The sequence below is a fragment of the Staurois parvus genome, unplaced genomic scaffold (assembly GCF_062004578.1).
Source record: "Staurois parvus isolate SC_StPar_1 unplaced genomic scaffold, SC_StPar_1.0 ptg000032l, whole genome shotgun sequence".
In the NCBI taxonomy this organism is placed as follows: Eukaryota; Metazoa; Chordata; class Amphibia; order Anura; family Ranidae; genus Staurois; species Staurois parvus.
This window is the reverse complement of record NW_028317828.1, coordinates 319,604-336,172: the sequence shown is the minus strand read 5'-3', so window position 1 is coordinate 336,172 and position 16,569 is coordinate 319,604. Positions and strand designations below refer to the sequence as shown.

General features: G+C 43.5%; 1 protein-coding gene across 1 annotated transcript in view; it reads right to left on the bottom strand.

Annotated features, from left to right (window-relative positions):
• Positions 1 to 15,757, bottom strand: part of HADH (hydroxyacyl-CoA dehydrogenase) — a 38,726-nt gene extending 22,969 nt beyond the window's left edge. Inside the window, exons 1-3 of the mRNA XM_089660810.1 lie at positions 15,536 to 15,757; positions 7,010 to 7,138; positions 5,253 to 5,410 (exon numbers count right to left, since the gene is read on the bottom strand). Coding sequence (XP_089516936.1) covers positions 5,253 to 5,410; positions 7,010 to 7,138; positions 15,536 to 15,658 — 410 coding nt within the window. The 5' untranslated portion in view covers positions 15,659 to 15,757. The remainder of the gene's footprint in view (positions 1 to 5,252; positions 5,411 to 7,009; positions 7,139 to 15,535) is intronic.
• Positions 15,758 to 16,569: the final 812 nt, after the last annotated feature.

Here is a 16,569-nt window from a genome sequence, read left to right as displayed (position 1 = left end):
TATAAAAATAATATATTTTAAAAACAGTCCATTTCTGTTTTCTGCCAAGTGTATCCTGAATTTTTTATTTTGGTGCAGAATGTTCATTTCAGTGCATCACTAGTAATAAGTGGTGCCAAAGGGGGGCCCGTTATCCAGTTCTGGGGTTACTTTGCTAAATAAATCCCATCCCCACCTTACACTGCAAGTGTCTTTAAAGCCCAACTCCAGGCTGGGTACTTTTCCCTCCCTTTTCCAAAGATCAGGAAAAGAGGACATCATAGCTCCTCTTCACCATCCTTAGATAGTGGGCATGTCCTGGATGGTGCATAATACCCTGTGAGCCCAGGCCAGCCGGCTTGTTGATGTACCCCAAGGATGGTCCATGACAGCCTCAAATCAGAAGAAGCAACTTCTGAGCACAAAAGAAAAGAAGCCGCACTCCATTAAAAACCTTGTGTATATTAATTGAAGTATTCTATGCACAAGCCAATCCACCTGTCCCACAAGCCCTAACTTGTGTCACTTAGAGTCACTTAAAGTCAATTCGGTACAAATATGTGCCGCAATGAGTGAAATGCGTTAGTGGCTTGTGGGACAGATAGATCTGCTTGTGCATGGAATGCTTCAATATACACAAGGGTTTTTGGTTTTTTTTTTAAATTGGAGAGCGGCCTCCTTTCTTTTGTGCTTAGAAGTGGACATTATGGAGTGGCCAGTGACCGCTGGAAGCTTGCACCTAATGTTGGAGGAGTAAAGGGGATGTACGCCTGCAGCAGGAATGGACATTTTGCTGTCACTTGAGGCAAATTAGACGTTACCAGGCTTACGGTGAAAGGTGTTTTTTTTAATTTGTGACATGCCAAGTGGCTATGTGTTTACAGACCGAAAACACCAAACCTGAATTTTCCCTTAAATTTCTACTTTTCATGTTTGTACTGCTCAGTCCTATACACATCTATTTCCATACCAAAGACAGTGAAATGTGAATATAAATACTTTGATCTAAGAAATGCTTAGACAATATAAGGAATACTTGGATCTAGGAAATGCTTAGATTATGTTTACAATTTGTACTATTTGGTTCTTTTAATATTTATACTAAAATTCTAAACTAAATAACATTTGCATAGTAAGCAGCAGCAATTATATAAAGTTCCTAAAGTAAATCTTTCTACTTAAAATGAGAATACAAAAATAAAGCGCAACCCAGCGAATGTATTATGAAAAAAAGCACCGTGTGTGTACATTACTTGTTGATGCATTTTAAAGATTTTAGGGATTCCCAAACCTGGGGTTTTCTAGTTTGCAAATACCGACTTCACTTAGAGTCAATGGCTGGTCTGTCCTCTTCTACAGCTAGCTATTCAGAAACACAATGTCTGCAGGGATGTTGGATTCCTATCGCCCGACGCCCAGGACATGTAGTTCCAGGCATTGGGCAGGTAGTTTTTTTTCTACTGCTAGCTCTACTGAGGGCACGCAGCGGGCTCACCTGTTAGGCGGCAGCATTCAGCACCAGAGCTGCTGCCGACTGCTTGCACACAGTGCCAGCACATACCATCTCCCCCAAAAAATATTGAGGCCCCCACCCCCACATATACGCACGTACAAATGTAAAAGCACATGCTGGGGCACCTATACATGAAACCATTGATTGCGATAGACATGTCACATATCACTGAGCATGTCAGAATGAGAGCAATAATTCTAGCATCAGACCTCCTCTGTAACACTAAACTGGTGACCTATAAGGGGCTTTAAATGTGTCGACCTATAGAAAATATAGGGTACTGAAGTTCGTCGCCATTTCACGAGCGCACAAATTTAAGGTTTGATAAGTTGGATATTTATTTACTCGCTGCAACCTCATCTTTTATATTTTACAGAAAAAAATAGGGTAATTTATTGCTTTTTTGTGCCCTAAAATTAACTTACTTGTATTTTTTACTAAAATTTGGCAGTAAAATCATGCGACATAAAAAATTGGAACTACCACTATTTTATTCTCTAGGGTCCCTGCTTTCAGAAAATATATAATGTTTGGGGGTTTTATGTAATCTTCAGGCCTACAATGATTTTTTAAACGTGTGCAAAAAAACGCAAAAATGGCTCTGGCAGCGAAAGGGATAAAGTATAAGCCCTGACCCACCCTTTCTGGAGGAGCAGCCAATCATTGTTCATCACACTGCAAGGTCTCCCCCCTCCCTGCTAGTCCCCGTGTGCAGTGCTGGAGAGAGGCAGGGACGGAAGGAGGAGATAAACAGCGCAATGTTAAAATTATCAAACGTTTAAGTCACAATAAAGCCTCTTTTGTTTTTGAAAGCCCCAGACATTCCTAAAATCACTTCCTATTTAACTATCTCCCATCCGGCCGTTGTATATAAACGGCCGGAAGGTGGCAGTGCAGGGTTGGGTGGCCGTTTATAAATGGCCTCCCCGCCCCCTGCTTGTGCGTGTTCTCTGGGAGCACGCAGCACCACGATCCGGTGCCCGCTGTGTCCTCCAGACACAGTGGAAAACCGATCGTCGGACGGAACCTCTCTGCGAGGTCCCGATCACTGATTGGCCAATCAGTGATCACATGCAGAGTAATAAGCAAGATGTCACTTCTGACATCATTACTTACTACGTGTGAAATCTGTGAATGATCACAGAGATCACATGGTACAGGGCCATTCACAACAGTCTTGTACCATGTGACAAGCTGTGACCAATCACAGCTCACACAGTAGTTCTCAATGGCTGCAAGAATGAGAAATGAGAAGGAGAAATTATTGGTTTTACAGCCTTTAAGGATTTAAAAGCAATCAGTGTTAAAAAAAAAAAATCTTCATCACCCCCCACAAGTAGTACAGAGTCACCATGGTGACACTGTACTGCTACGGTGACATTATGAAAAAAAACAAAAAACAAATAAAAATGTAAAAAAAAAATGTTTAAAAATTATAATTTTTCATTATAAACCAATTTAGGTTTTTTTTTTTTTTTTTTACTAAAAAGATAACGGAATAAATTTTGGCCAAGGTTTATGATGAAATATTATTTATTTGCAACATTTTATAGGAAAAACACTTTATTCAAAATTTTTGGACTTGTTCATTTACATAGCAAAAAAAATTTAAATCCCAGTGGTGAAGTGGTGAAAATGCAAAAAATTTCATATGGGTACAGTGTTGCATGACCACGCAATTGTCATTCAAAGTGTGATAGCACTGAAAGCTGAAAATTGGCCTGGACAGGAAGGGGGTAAAAGTGTCTGGATTTGAAGTGGTTAAACACGGTTTTGGATAAAAACATTTTTTTTTCTTCATCAGGACAAGTAGATTGTCATGAGGGACAAGTAGATTGGGGCCCCGATTTTAGTCCCTGGACAAGTAGTTTTTTCAAAAATTTCCACACCCCTGTGTCTGTCTATAATACTGAACTACTGAGGAACTCAAAAGTACAGACAGGTATAATGAGCAAAGTGTTGCCTTTAAAAGGAAAAACTATAAAAAAAGGAAAAAGAAGAGTACAAGCTAAATGACAGCTCAACACACACTGCATCCCCAGGGGAAATCCTGCTTCATCCTGTATGGGGCACACATGCTCCCTCTACATTCTTTTGGTTTTACTCCATTAGTTTGCAAAAGAAAGCTCTGCCACACATGGAGGAATATGTACGCCATTGTGTGGGTGTTACAGCTCACCCTGTTATCTGCTGCACCTGGACATCAAGATGATAAAACAAATTCCCCCAAAAATGAGACCGTACTGCATTGGTGCTCATGTTCTGCAAGCCTGGAAAAACCTTTAGCATGAGTTTTAAGTAACATACCCTCCTGAGGAAATATCTATATATTGTGCACCACTCAGCCTGCTTGTTTTAACCCACTTGCCCTCCAGTGGATTTACCCCCCTTCCTCACCAGGCCATTTTTTGCAATATGACAATTGCGCGGTCATGCAACGCTACACCCAAATGAACTTTACGTCTTTTATTTCCCAGAAATAGAGCTTTCTTTGACTGTCTGTGCGGTTTTTATGTTTTGCGCTATAAAAAGAAAAAAGACCAACAATTTTTAGAAAAAAAAACAATATTTTGGACTTTTTGCTATTAAACATGTCCAGAAAAAAAAAATAAAAAATTCTAATTTCATCATAAATTTAGGCTAAAAAATGAATTCGTCTACGTCTTTGCTAAAAGAAAATCCCAATACGTGTAAATTAATTGGTTTACGTGAAAGTTATAGCGTCTACAAATGGCTGTATATATAATGAAATTTTTCTTTTTACTAATAATGGCGGCGATCAGCGACTTATAGCAGGACTGCGGCGGGCATTCTGACGCTGGGGAGAACGGACTTGGTGTCACTGACATCCCCAGTGACACCAATACATTAATCAGTGCTAATAAAAAGCACTGACATGGGGCATGAAGAGGTTAAAATCTGGAGCAAACAAAGGGTTAACTGTGTGCTGTTTTATTGTGTGCTGTGTGTGTGTTTTACACTGTAAGCACACTGCTTTGGATGGCTCTGCAGAGTAATGTGCAGGAGCTGACAGGGGAGATATCTGTAGTGTTTACATACAGGTTTCTCCCTGTCAGTGATACTGGAAGGCGGGGTATCACTGTCCGGGACTCATTGATTGACAGCCTAGACCGCCAATGGCGGAGCAGGTAGGGTGCGTGCGCCGCTCGCACGTGCCCCCTACGCGGAAATGTATATATATGTGATTTTGCACATCCCTGCCGCCCTGTATTTCTGCTATAGGGCTCTGGGAAAGCGGTTAATAATGGTGGTCAAAAAAGGCTGTGTGAGCTCCGCAAAGCCAATAAATTCAATTTATGCAACCATATTGTTTAGTATGGTGGTATACCATAGGGTCCCTTATGAACAACCTAGAGCCATATAAATGCAGCATCATTCTGCAGTGCTTTGAAAAACTATAAAGCTAGCCATACACAATAAGATTTCTCTTACTCACCCCTACAGGTTGAAGTCAACAGATTCCCCCACCCATACTAAACAGTAAGGATGGAGGAACCTCCCCTGCTGTCTATTATACTCTGATACTGCTGCTCCCATGGCTGTCAGAATACCTGAACAGTGACTCCATCTGAGCCAGGTCATGTCATCACCCACGGCTCGAATTTCATCTGATACAGCAGGAATCGGCCATAATTCGAGCCATGTATCATCAGCATAAGAATAATTATGTTGCACCATTTATTACAAAGATTTTAAACCTGTATTTTTACAATGCCTTATTAAACTTCTGGCGACTTACTCTGGAGCAAATTTATCCAGTCTCTTGAAGAGTTCATGTTTCACTTCCAAGTTTTCTACAATTGCCTCTATGACCAGATCAGTGCTGTGCACTACTGCTGCAGCGTCTGTGCTTGTGCTTAGGTTTGATAATGTTTTCTGAAGGAACTGAGAGGATGCCTGCAAAACGAAAGCCGGGGGGGGGGGGAAATCTAGTTACAAACAACAATCACAGATTTTAATGCTCTATTGAAAGCAAAAATGTGTTACTAAACCCACAACAGGAAAATCAGTTCAGTCTGTATATGCAGTAAAGCATGCTTGTTATACTCACTGTGGAGCCCAAGGATTAATCCTATGTATTGTGTAAAAAGGTTTGATCCCATCTTCTCTGAGCCTCCCCTTCTTCTACTGTTACCAATTCATTTTCTGATAGAACAGAGACTTGGGGGCAAACTGCACATTCTTGGTTTGGTGTGTATTGCTAGAGTTTTTTTTTTCCTTGGGAGGGTGCATGTGATCAGCACAGGGCCAATCAGCACTGTCCAGACAGAAGGTCAGGGGTCCTACAGCCTTACAGGACAATCAGAGGAGAATGAAAAACTCCTCCTACAAGCTTTAACCTCTGATTATGTTCATATTTCTGTGCTCACAGCGGTACATTTTTTTGCATGGAAATAGGTCATTGTTTTATTGTAGGCCTGTAATTTTTAGGAATAACTCACTGAAATCTGTCCAAACAAGAGTCTAGTAAACATTCCGGGTATGTTAAAATTTGAAACACGAAATCATAAATTACAATTTAATAAATAATCATAAAAAATTATAATATAATAATAATAAATTTAATTCAATAATATAATCAAACCAAAAACACTGAAATTTGAAATATAGCGCCAAGTTCGCACATCACTGAGCAAAGTCGCAAAATTGTTTTCAGTGTCTGATGACGAATTTCCCCAGAAATCATTATCACTCAATTCTGCAAGTGGTTCTGATTTACTATCACTGTTCTCTAGCTGGTCTAAACCCGCTTTTGACCTAAAGATATGCTTTTTGGACACCATGGACGTTTCTCAGTTTCCAGGCAGAAAGAACAGTAAAAATACAGGCAGGGCACAGGACAAAGCACTAGGGACAAAATGTATGTGAAATGGTGTGATACAGTAATGTTTTACTATGTGATTTTAGTGTACTTAGTGAATGTCACTTATACATTTTTCAAATTTCCCGCCAGTTCCGTCCCCGTACGTCCCAGGGAACGGAACCCGGAAGACAGATGCCGGCATCGGCTGAAGGTCATTGCAGTAGACATGCAGGGGGGACATCGTAGGAGCGAAGGACAAGGTAAGTCAAGAAGAGATCCAGGAGCAGTGCCGCATGGTAAGCCCGAGTGTAGCTCGGGGTTACCGCTTGTGGTACTGAAACTTTTCCCCGAGCTACACTCGGGAATACCGCCAGGGAGGTTAAACTAATGCTCTGCTGAATACTGATAAAAGTCACAAGACTGCTATATACTGCTGATGAGAAAAGGTATTTAGCAGCTTATATTTTCCAAAATAATTGCATTTTCATGTTCTGTGTACTGTGGGGGACCAGATACAGTGATGCAGGGTAATGGATTTAGTAACACTTGTCATTGTATGGAGTCAGCTTTCCAGTTTAACTGCAATGATCCAATAGCTAGTATTAGCCTCTGGCTTCTCTGAAGAAACCTTTCCTGTTTCCTCTTCATGCCATGTCAAGTAGTTCAATAGCACGAAAATACCAGAATGTCACCTCAGGCTGTTCTGCAAACTTCTTCTTGGCGACCCTCTTCAAGCTCTCCTCTATATTTTTAGATGACTTTTTCAAAATTTCATCAGTCTGGTCTACTAATACTACGGTGTGTCCTGTTACTGCAGCCACCTGTAGAAAACACAGTGAAAAAACACATTATAAGACATGCATCCCTGCGCTGTAATGGACCCCCCAATACACAGGCACTCTAGAGTACATCTCTGTATTCTTTACTCTAGTTGGAGATGTTGGTTTGCAGCACAATTTTAAAAAACATTTTTTAATTCATGATTAGAACTTATTACAGCGATAATTACACTCATGGTATTTAACCACTTGCCTACCGGGGACTTTTACCCCCCCCCCCCCCCCTTCCTGCCCAGGCAAATTTTCAGCTTTCTGCGCTGTCACACTGACAATTGCGTGGTCATGCAGCACTGTACCCAGATTCAATTTTTATCATATTTTCACACAAATAGAGCTTTTGGTGGTATTTAATCACCACTGGGTGTTTTATATTTTGCACTATAGATGAACAAAGACTGAAAATTAAAAAAAAAAAATTTTTTCTTTGTTTCTATTATAAAATTTTGCAAACGGTAATTTTTCTCCTTCACCAATTTGCATTGATGAGGTGGCACTGGTGGACATTGATGAGGAGGTACTGTGACAGCGTGAGAAAAGTATTGCCGATAACCAGCAAGTGTATTTACATGGTGATCAGCTGTGATTGGACACAGCTGATCACGTGATAAAAGGCCGCTGTGATTGGACACAGCTGATCACATGACTCTGTAAAGGACCAAAGGACACAGCGATCACAGACAACACAGGGTGTGTGCCACAGGGGGTGCGTTCTGGGAGGGAGTCATATGATGCTCTCCCAGTACTGGACGACTACACTGTAGCCGTCATTCAGCTATAGCGTGGTCAGGAAGATGTTAAAGTGGATCTTTAGTCAGAAAAATGAAGTCCTGCTAGATCACTTCAGGCTGGCCCATTTTGCAGGTATAGCTATGTAAAACATTAAAAATGCCTACACTGTTTAAGATCTAGTAATACACTCTTACCCTACTCTGCACATGCTCAGTTGCTCTCCATTTTTAGGCACTGACATATTTAGATTGTAAGCTCCAAGGAGCAGGGCCCTCCTTTCCCTCTTGTATTGAACTGTATTGTTGCTGTATTGTCTCCCGTTATATTGTAAAGCGCTGAGCAAACTGTTGGCTCTATATAAATCCTGTATAATAATAATAATAATAATAATACTATGTGCAGGTAGCTAAAATGAAGATACAAGTTGAATACAGGATAATCACTCAAATACTGAACAGCATTTTTATACACTGATGCAGCATTATCAGTGCTGAAATGTTGCAATATATACTATATGGAGTCACTGTACAACTGTCTCTATATATAATCCAGAAATTTCACCATGATGCTGTATCTTTAGATTTGCAAGATCTCACCATACACATGCAAGGCAAATCATTTACAATCAGAATGTCTGTCCTTGAGCAAAAGTGCTCCAGCGGACCTGATCTTTTAGTGGATTGCCTGCCTAAACCAGAACTTCAGGCAAACATCCAAATACAGAAAAGTTGTTTTACCTGCTAAAGAATTTCTGTCACCCCAGTTCTTACATTTCACAACTTTGCCTCATCACATGGTTCCTGTCTGGCAGGGCAAGAAATCTGATTTTTCTCTGGTGCAGTTCAGTCCCATATGCAGGTCTCCTCTTCACCCAACCTTTTGACTGGGCAGTGACGTGAAGAAACAGAAGACTGATAAGCTCATTTCTCTGTCACTCTCCTCCAATCAGAATGCTCCTTGCATTGCAGCACAAATCTATTTTGACTGCTTCTCTTTTCCTCATTTGGCGCTTAAAGCGGAGTTCCAGTCATTTTTGTGTTTATTGAAAAGGTCAGCAGCTACAAAAACTGTACCTGCTGACTTTTCATAAACACACATTCACCTGCCCCAGGATCCAGTGATGTGCTCATCTGCACCATCCCTTCTTTCCCTCTTTTCCCCCTGGCGCCGGCATCTCAACTGTGGGCACCAGGCTGTGACAGCTAGTGGCTTCACAGCTGGGTGCCCACTGTGTATACAGCAGTCGCACTACGCTTCCCGAATGGTCTGGCAGTCTTCTGGGTGAGGGGGGCTGAACCTGGGAGGGGGTACCTGTCAAAATCAGCCAAGGAGAGCTTCCCCTTTTGGGTGTAACTCCACTTTAATGAGCGCAAACAACTCGCTACTTTCTAAAGGCCGCCAGAAACAGGGTACAGTTAGATATGTCCAATTCAAATGTTTTCACACATTGAGGAGGGTCCTAAACATGAATGTTTGAATGGCTAGCCCAAAGAGCCAGCGTCAGGAGCGGAGATCTTGTTTTTTTTTTTTCCAGGTCAGAGGCAGCGTTCATCTTGATTGACATTGGATCTACTTTGGGGGACATTTTGTTTTTTTCATAAAGGACTTGTCAAAAATTGTTGTTGTGTTTTTATTCAAATTTTACACTTTTTTGGCGAATGAGTAGGGGTACTATGTACCCCTACTAATTCACATGGGGAGGCTGGGATCTGGGGGCCCCTTTGTCAAAGGGGGCTTTCAGATTCCGCTAAATCACCTGTAGACCCCCACAACCACAGCCCAGGGGTGTGGGGAAGAGGCCCTTGTCCCCATCAACATGAGGAAATGGGGACATGATGCACTCTAGGGGGGCCCTCCCCTACCCCAAAGCACCCCCCATGTTGAGGGCATGTGGGGCCTGGTACGGTTCAGGAGGGGAGGGTACTTGCTCACCCCCCCCCCCCTTCCTTTCCTGACCTGCCAGGCTGCATGCTCAGATAAGGGTCTGGTATGTATTTTGGGGGGGGGGGACTCCCACACATTTTTTTATTTTTTTTATTTCGGCCATTCTTTTGCTTACATTCAGCTGTCAGTGGGGAACCATCGGTTAAGGACACAGCAGCCAGATTCCCAGCCCCCTCCTTAGCAACCAGCTATTCTTTACACAGAATTTGAATTCCATTAATTCTGAAATTTAGGATTTCATTAGGAACTCAATAAATGAAACAAAATTTACCCAAAAAAACACTGACATTTTCCAATTGGTCAAAAAAAAAAAAAGAAAAGTCCCTTGACAAAGTTGCGTATCAAGTCGTACTCAAGTCGCCTGACAAAGTCTTCCTGTAAGTCGTGTGACTTTCAGGTCGCAGTAGTGTGAACTGAGCCTCAATGTACATCAGGACTTGCTTTCACCCCATCTACGTGGTTGTTAAGAAGAGATTAGATCAAAAACAACCCATTGTACTTGCAACAGTACATGTAAGGGTAGCAAGATTCAATGATTTTGTTTGCTTTTTTACTTAATGGTGCATGAAAAGAGGTTTAAAACATTCTATGTGAAAGCTTTCTTAATTCATAAGAGTGAGCTCTTCCAACATAGAGTATGCAGTAAAACAGATTGACCACTAAAGCATTATCAGCACTTAATGCAGTCCAAAGGTAAGCCAGAAGGACAAATGTAGGAAGCAAAATTCAAGGTTATCACAGACTGAACTAAACATTAACCTCTGTACGGCCAGAGGACTTTCATCTGCCATGTATTCATTCTCCATTCCAATTTGATTCCAGTCGCAGACATCTGGTTCCTCCCTACTTTTTGATATAATAGCACTGTCATACTGTTGTCTATGAGGATTTGCAAATGATGAGCCTTCAATTGCTCCTGAAATCTGATCATTGCCTTTTCCACAGCCAAGAGTTCCCTTTGGTTTGAGGAATACCTGGCCTCATCCCTTGACCGCTGTCCCTGAGTCAACCCTTCTTGTATGTGTGCCCCCCCCCCCAACCCCATGAGGAGGCATCAGTCATTATCCTGCAGGAAAGTGGCCAGATCCACTCTAGCCGTTTGGAGAGATGTGCCTCTGTTCTCCACCACCATAGAGACTGCTTGGGGTGGACTTCTCGGAAGGAGAACTCTGAGGTGTAGGGTATCTGACACGAGCCAAGGTAGAGTCCTCCTTGACAAAACTATTCCTCCTTGACAACGGCTGCGCTGTTGTCGAATGTGACAGATAGCATGCGAACATGTTACATGTTCCTCCCTAAAAACAGGTGGAACGTGTAACATGTTCCCAAAGGTGAACTTATCCTTTAAAGCACCTACCGCTTCAACAAGATTCTTTGATGCTCTAGTGGTTTTTTGAAGCTTTAATGAAGCTTGGCAGATGTCCTGTGTGTGTGATGATTTTCTACTTGTTTTAAAAGGGTCCAGTAGGACGCCTGCTCAATTGTACCCCCTTCTTAGCAGATCCCCAACTCATTAGTACCCTCATTCAGCAGATCCCCCCGCTCAGTAGCAAACCCCAATCTGCTCATCCCCCCACCCCGCTCAGTTCAACCCCCAGCTGTGCTCACCGCCCCCGCTTAGTAGCAAACCCCACCAGCTCTGCTTATCCCCCCACTCAGTAGCAACCCCCAGCTCTGCTGATCCCCCGCTCAGTAGTAACCCCCAGCTCTGCTCACCCCCCCCCCTTCCATGCAATAGAAACCCCTAGCTCTGCTCATCCCCCCCTGCTCAGTAGCAACCCCAAGCTCTGCTCATCCCCCCCTGCTCAGTAGCAACCCCAAGCTCTGCTCATCCCCCCATGCTCAATAGCAACCCCAAGCTCTGCTCATCCCCCCCTGCTCAGTAGCAACCCCAAGCTCTGCTCACCCCCCCCCCCCTGCTCAGTAGCAACCCCAAGCTCTGCTCACCCCCCCCCCCCTGCTCAGTAGCAACCCCAAGCTCTGCTCATCCCCCTGCTCAGTAGCAACCTCAAGCTCTGCTCTTTTCCCCCCGCTCAGTAGCAACCCCCGGCTGTGCTCACCCCCCCTGCTCAGTAGCAACCCCCACCAAGCTCTGCTGATCCCCCCGCTCAATAACAACCCCCACAGTTCTGCTGATCCCCCCACTCATTAGCAATCCCCAGCTCTGCTGGTCCCCCCCGCTCAGTAGCGACCCACCAGCTCTGCTGATCCCCCCCCCGCTCAGTAGCGACCCACCAGCTCTGCTTATCCCCCCCCCCGCTCAGTAGCGACCCACCAGCTCTGCTGATCCCCCCCCCGCTCAGTAGCGACCCACCAGCTCTGCTTATCCCCCCCCCCGCTCAGTAGTGACCCACCAGCTCTGCTGATCCTCCCCCCCCCCCCCCCCGCTCAGTAGTGACCCACCAGCTCTGCTGATCCCCCCCCCCCCCCTGCTCAGTAGTGACCCACCAGCTCTGCTGATCCCCCCCCTGCTCAGTAGTGACCCACCAGCTCTGCTGACCCCCCCCCCCCCACTCAGTAGTGACCCACCAGCTCTGCTGATCCCCCCCCCCCACTCAGTAGTGACCCACCAGCTCTGCTGATCCCCCCCCCCCCACTCAGTAGTGACCCACCAGCTCTGCTGATTCCCTCCACTCAGTAGTGACCGACCAGCTCTGTTGATCCCCGCTCAGTAGTGACCCACCAGCTGATTCTTTTGGTGTTAGTAAAACTGGTCAGACGTGACTCATGCAGACAGAAGAGGAATGAGGCAGCAGACAGAAATGACACTCTGTGTTCTGCATAGAGATAAGTACACACTATATAGGGATAGGCTTTGTTCATACTTCATGTTTGAGGTTTACATCCACTTTCAGGCCTCGTTTACACCATACATGCATGAAAACTGATTTGCAGATTTCACTTGCAGAGACATCAGTTTTCATGCGCATTTCAATGAGTTTTGAACACATTATAGATTTCTGAGCAGAACAAATCTGCATGTGATACTAGTGCTGTGAACGGGGCACACAGAGCACAATTGATTTGGTTGTGCCCATGCAGAAAAACGTACATGTGTATGGTGTAAACAAGGTATAACAGTTTAAAAAAAACAGTTACATTCCTGGCATGCCAAGAATACTGTCACATCTGCTTGTGTTCTCAAACTGTCAAACCATCAAATGGTTGGAGTCATAACTGATGGCATGTGCAGCACCTTGGCAGTTGCAGATCAGAGGCCAAGATAGTGGCTTCCTTTGCTGAAAATAAGAGGAGGGTTTAGTTCTACTTTAAAGAAAGAATAGCGCCGCGCTCCTATATATTTGTATATACAACTTATACTACTCAAGTGTATCAATATCAATAATTGTGAATTGTGACTATATCACTAAACGCATATACAAATGTACATATAAATGACATGCATATTGAATAATCCTAAAGTGATAGTGCCTTAATGGGTGCCATGGTGAGAACCCATGTTGCACCTCTATAATGCTGTGTACACTCTATACTGTTAATGCAAAAACATATACATATGTGCACGTGCTCATAATAGACAAATAAAAATAAAAGTCCATCAAAATGAATGTGCAAGTGAATATTCTGTTCCTTCTTTCCGAGTGCTAGATGGTCTCCCTATATGCTCACCTCTATATTTGCCTGAATGAATCCAGGCAAATACGCTTTTTATCCTTCCAGGATAGATGAAATGGGATGATGCCCTTGCTCTAGCCGTCCCAGAAGGTGGATATGCATATAGATGGATCCTCCTGTTATTTCCCTTGTCTCCCTGTGTATCAATGAGTACACTGACCAGCTCTCTTGGGATCTCCCAATTCCCCTCCTGGGGTTGCTTCCTCGTTCACTCCTCCTTACGCCAGCTCATGGGATGTTTCATCAAAAAGAAAAAGCAGACCATAGTGTCTTATCCTTGTACAAAAATGGATTTATTTCTGCCCATATACGGTATTGCTCGATGGCATACAGCTCATGTGTGATCCCAGCAAGCATGGATGACAATCAACAGGTATAAAGAAATCACTCTGCAGCTGCCCCTGCAGTGCTATCTGCCTGCGCTTGTGCTCGGATCTACTCGCTTTTCCAGTACAATGTCGTGACGTCAGAGCCCCTCCCCTACGCGTTGCGTCACAGGGTCACGTGACTTCATCAGGGGGAATTTGATTGGATCCTGGAAGGATAAAAAGCGTATTTGCCTGGATTCATTCAGGCAAATATAGAGGTGAGCATATAGGGAGACCATCTAGCACTCGGAAAGAAGGAACAGAATATTCACTTGCACATTCATTTTGATGGACTTTTATTTTTATTTGTCTATTATGAGCACGTGCACATATGTATATGTTTTTGCATTAACAGTATAGAGTGTACACAGAATTATAGAGGTGCAACATGGGTTCTCACCATGGCACCCATTAAGGCACTATCACTTTAGGATTATTCAATATGCATGTCATTTATATGTACATTTGTATATGCGTTTAGTGATATAGTCACAATTCACAATTATTGATATTGATACACTTGAGTAGTATAAGTTGCATATACAAATATATAGGAGCGCGGCGCTATTCTTTCTTTATCATTCATACACACTAGCTAAGTGAGTCAGTGTAAGTGCCAGCGCACCCCATACACTTAAAGATTTCATTATATGTTGTTTATTGAACACCTCGATTCATAATAGCTCACAAGTATTCACTATAAATAGTTCTACTTTAAAGTTGTTACAAAAGCTCTATTTTTTACCTTCTTGTAAAAAACCTTCTGTGTGCAGCCAATACTTACCTGAGCCCCACACAATCCAGCGATATGCATGAGAGCCTTGGCTCTCCATGGACTCTCCCTCCTCACAGCCCGTGAGGCATTGAAAAGAGAGAAGGTCATGGCCAAGCCAAGCTGTGTAAAAATGGACATGCAGAGCAGCGGCATGGGAGTCTGCTTGGGTGCCCCCATAGCAAGCTGCTTGTTATGGGGGCACTTGGCAGGAGGAAGGGGCCAGAAGAGTCAGTGGGGGACCCAAGAAGAGGAGGATCAGGACTGTTCTGTGCAAAAACACTGTACAGAGCAGGTACATATGACATGTTTGTTATTAAAACAATGCCTTTAATATCACTTTAAGTTATATTCTTGCAAGTTACTAACCATATCCCAAAATCTGATCAAAATCTGAATGTATTTATGAACAAAATATCACAGTGTAGCCATTTGATGCCAAACAATCAATAATTATCTATCCTGTCTGTCTTAGTTTTACTCAAATCAAGTCTAAACTGATCAGAAGGGACGTTATGGCCATTCATTTGTTTACAGATTCGATCATTCTGATCCATTCTAATTACACATCGATCAGACAATAAAATTGAAGCATGCATGGCCACGATTAGTCAATAACGTGGAGGAAATACAAGAAAAGCACCCAACATTTATTTACAATGAATTGTTCCCAGTGCAATCACTGCCTATGAATGAGATCCACAGACATGAGGACATCACTCCATCATCCAGATCAGTTTTTATTTCATGTCTATGCTGTAATGCAGACATCTGGTTCAGAAATGTCTGAAAAAACGAACTTGCAGGCACTCCTGATCTGCAATGTATTTGTGAACACCCAGCTCTCTCCAAGAATACTTATCCCTGCATAGGCTGCCATTCTGCACACAGCGCCGCCTATGACAGCTGTCCAAGAGCGGGCGATCTCACCTGAGCTATCCCGGAGCCCATCAGGCCGCCCCCGATCACGGTGACATGTTTGATGACCAGCTTTTTGGCGGCAGTGCTGCTGGACATGCAACGTGCGATGAGCTGCCGACTAGAGGTTGCCATGTCTGCTCGGACGCCTGCCAGTGAAGGACACACGGAAAGTGACAGTACGTGACGTCAACATTCAGCGCCAAGAAGAGCAGAGCAGCTGGACAGAGCCTTTTCCTAGAATGGGCCGGCGGACTGGGGAGAACAGCCAGGCAGAAAGGGGGCGCTAGTGCGTGCTTATTGTTATACGATCTAATTCAAGGCCTGTGCTTGTTTCCAATAGTATCCAGAAGCTGCAGTGCAGCATGACTGAGTGTAGGCTAGTCACTACACAGCGCTGCCCTCCACCAGGGTTACAAACTCCTGGCATTTTTTTAAATGAGGAAACATGGAAAAACTCATGGCAGCACTTTTTGTTGACAACCATAAATATAATAAAAAGTGCTACAAAAAAGGAAACAATATTTCGGTAAAACGGCTTTTTTTCAGTGGTAACGTGGGGGAACGCAGTTCTAACACCTCAAGCACTGAGTGCTGGTTCACACTGCTGTGAATTCTATGTGGGATCAGATGTGTTCAGAAAACAGAGATTCACATTTAATGTCAAAAGCATTATTTCCAATTAGGCCTGTTTATGTACACTATACTGCTGAAAGTATTGGGCCCCCCTCCAAATCATTGGATTCAGGTGTCCCAATCACCTCCATGGCCACAGGTGTATACAATCAAGCACCTAGGCATGCAGACTGCTTCTACAAACATCTGTGAAAGAATGGGTCACTCTCAGGAGCTCAGTGAATTCAAGCATGGTACCGTGATAGATTGCCATCTGTGCAATAAGTCCATCCGTGAAATTATCTTGCAACTAAATATTCCACAGTCAACTGTTAGTGATATTATAACAAAGTGGAAGCAACTGGGACCAACAGTAACTCAGCCAAGATGTGGTAGGTCATGTAAAATGATAGAGCGGGGTCAGCACATGC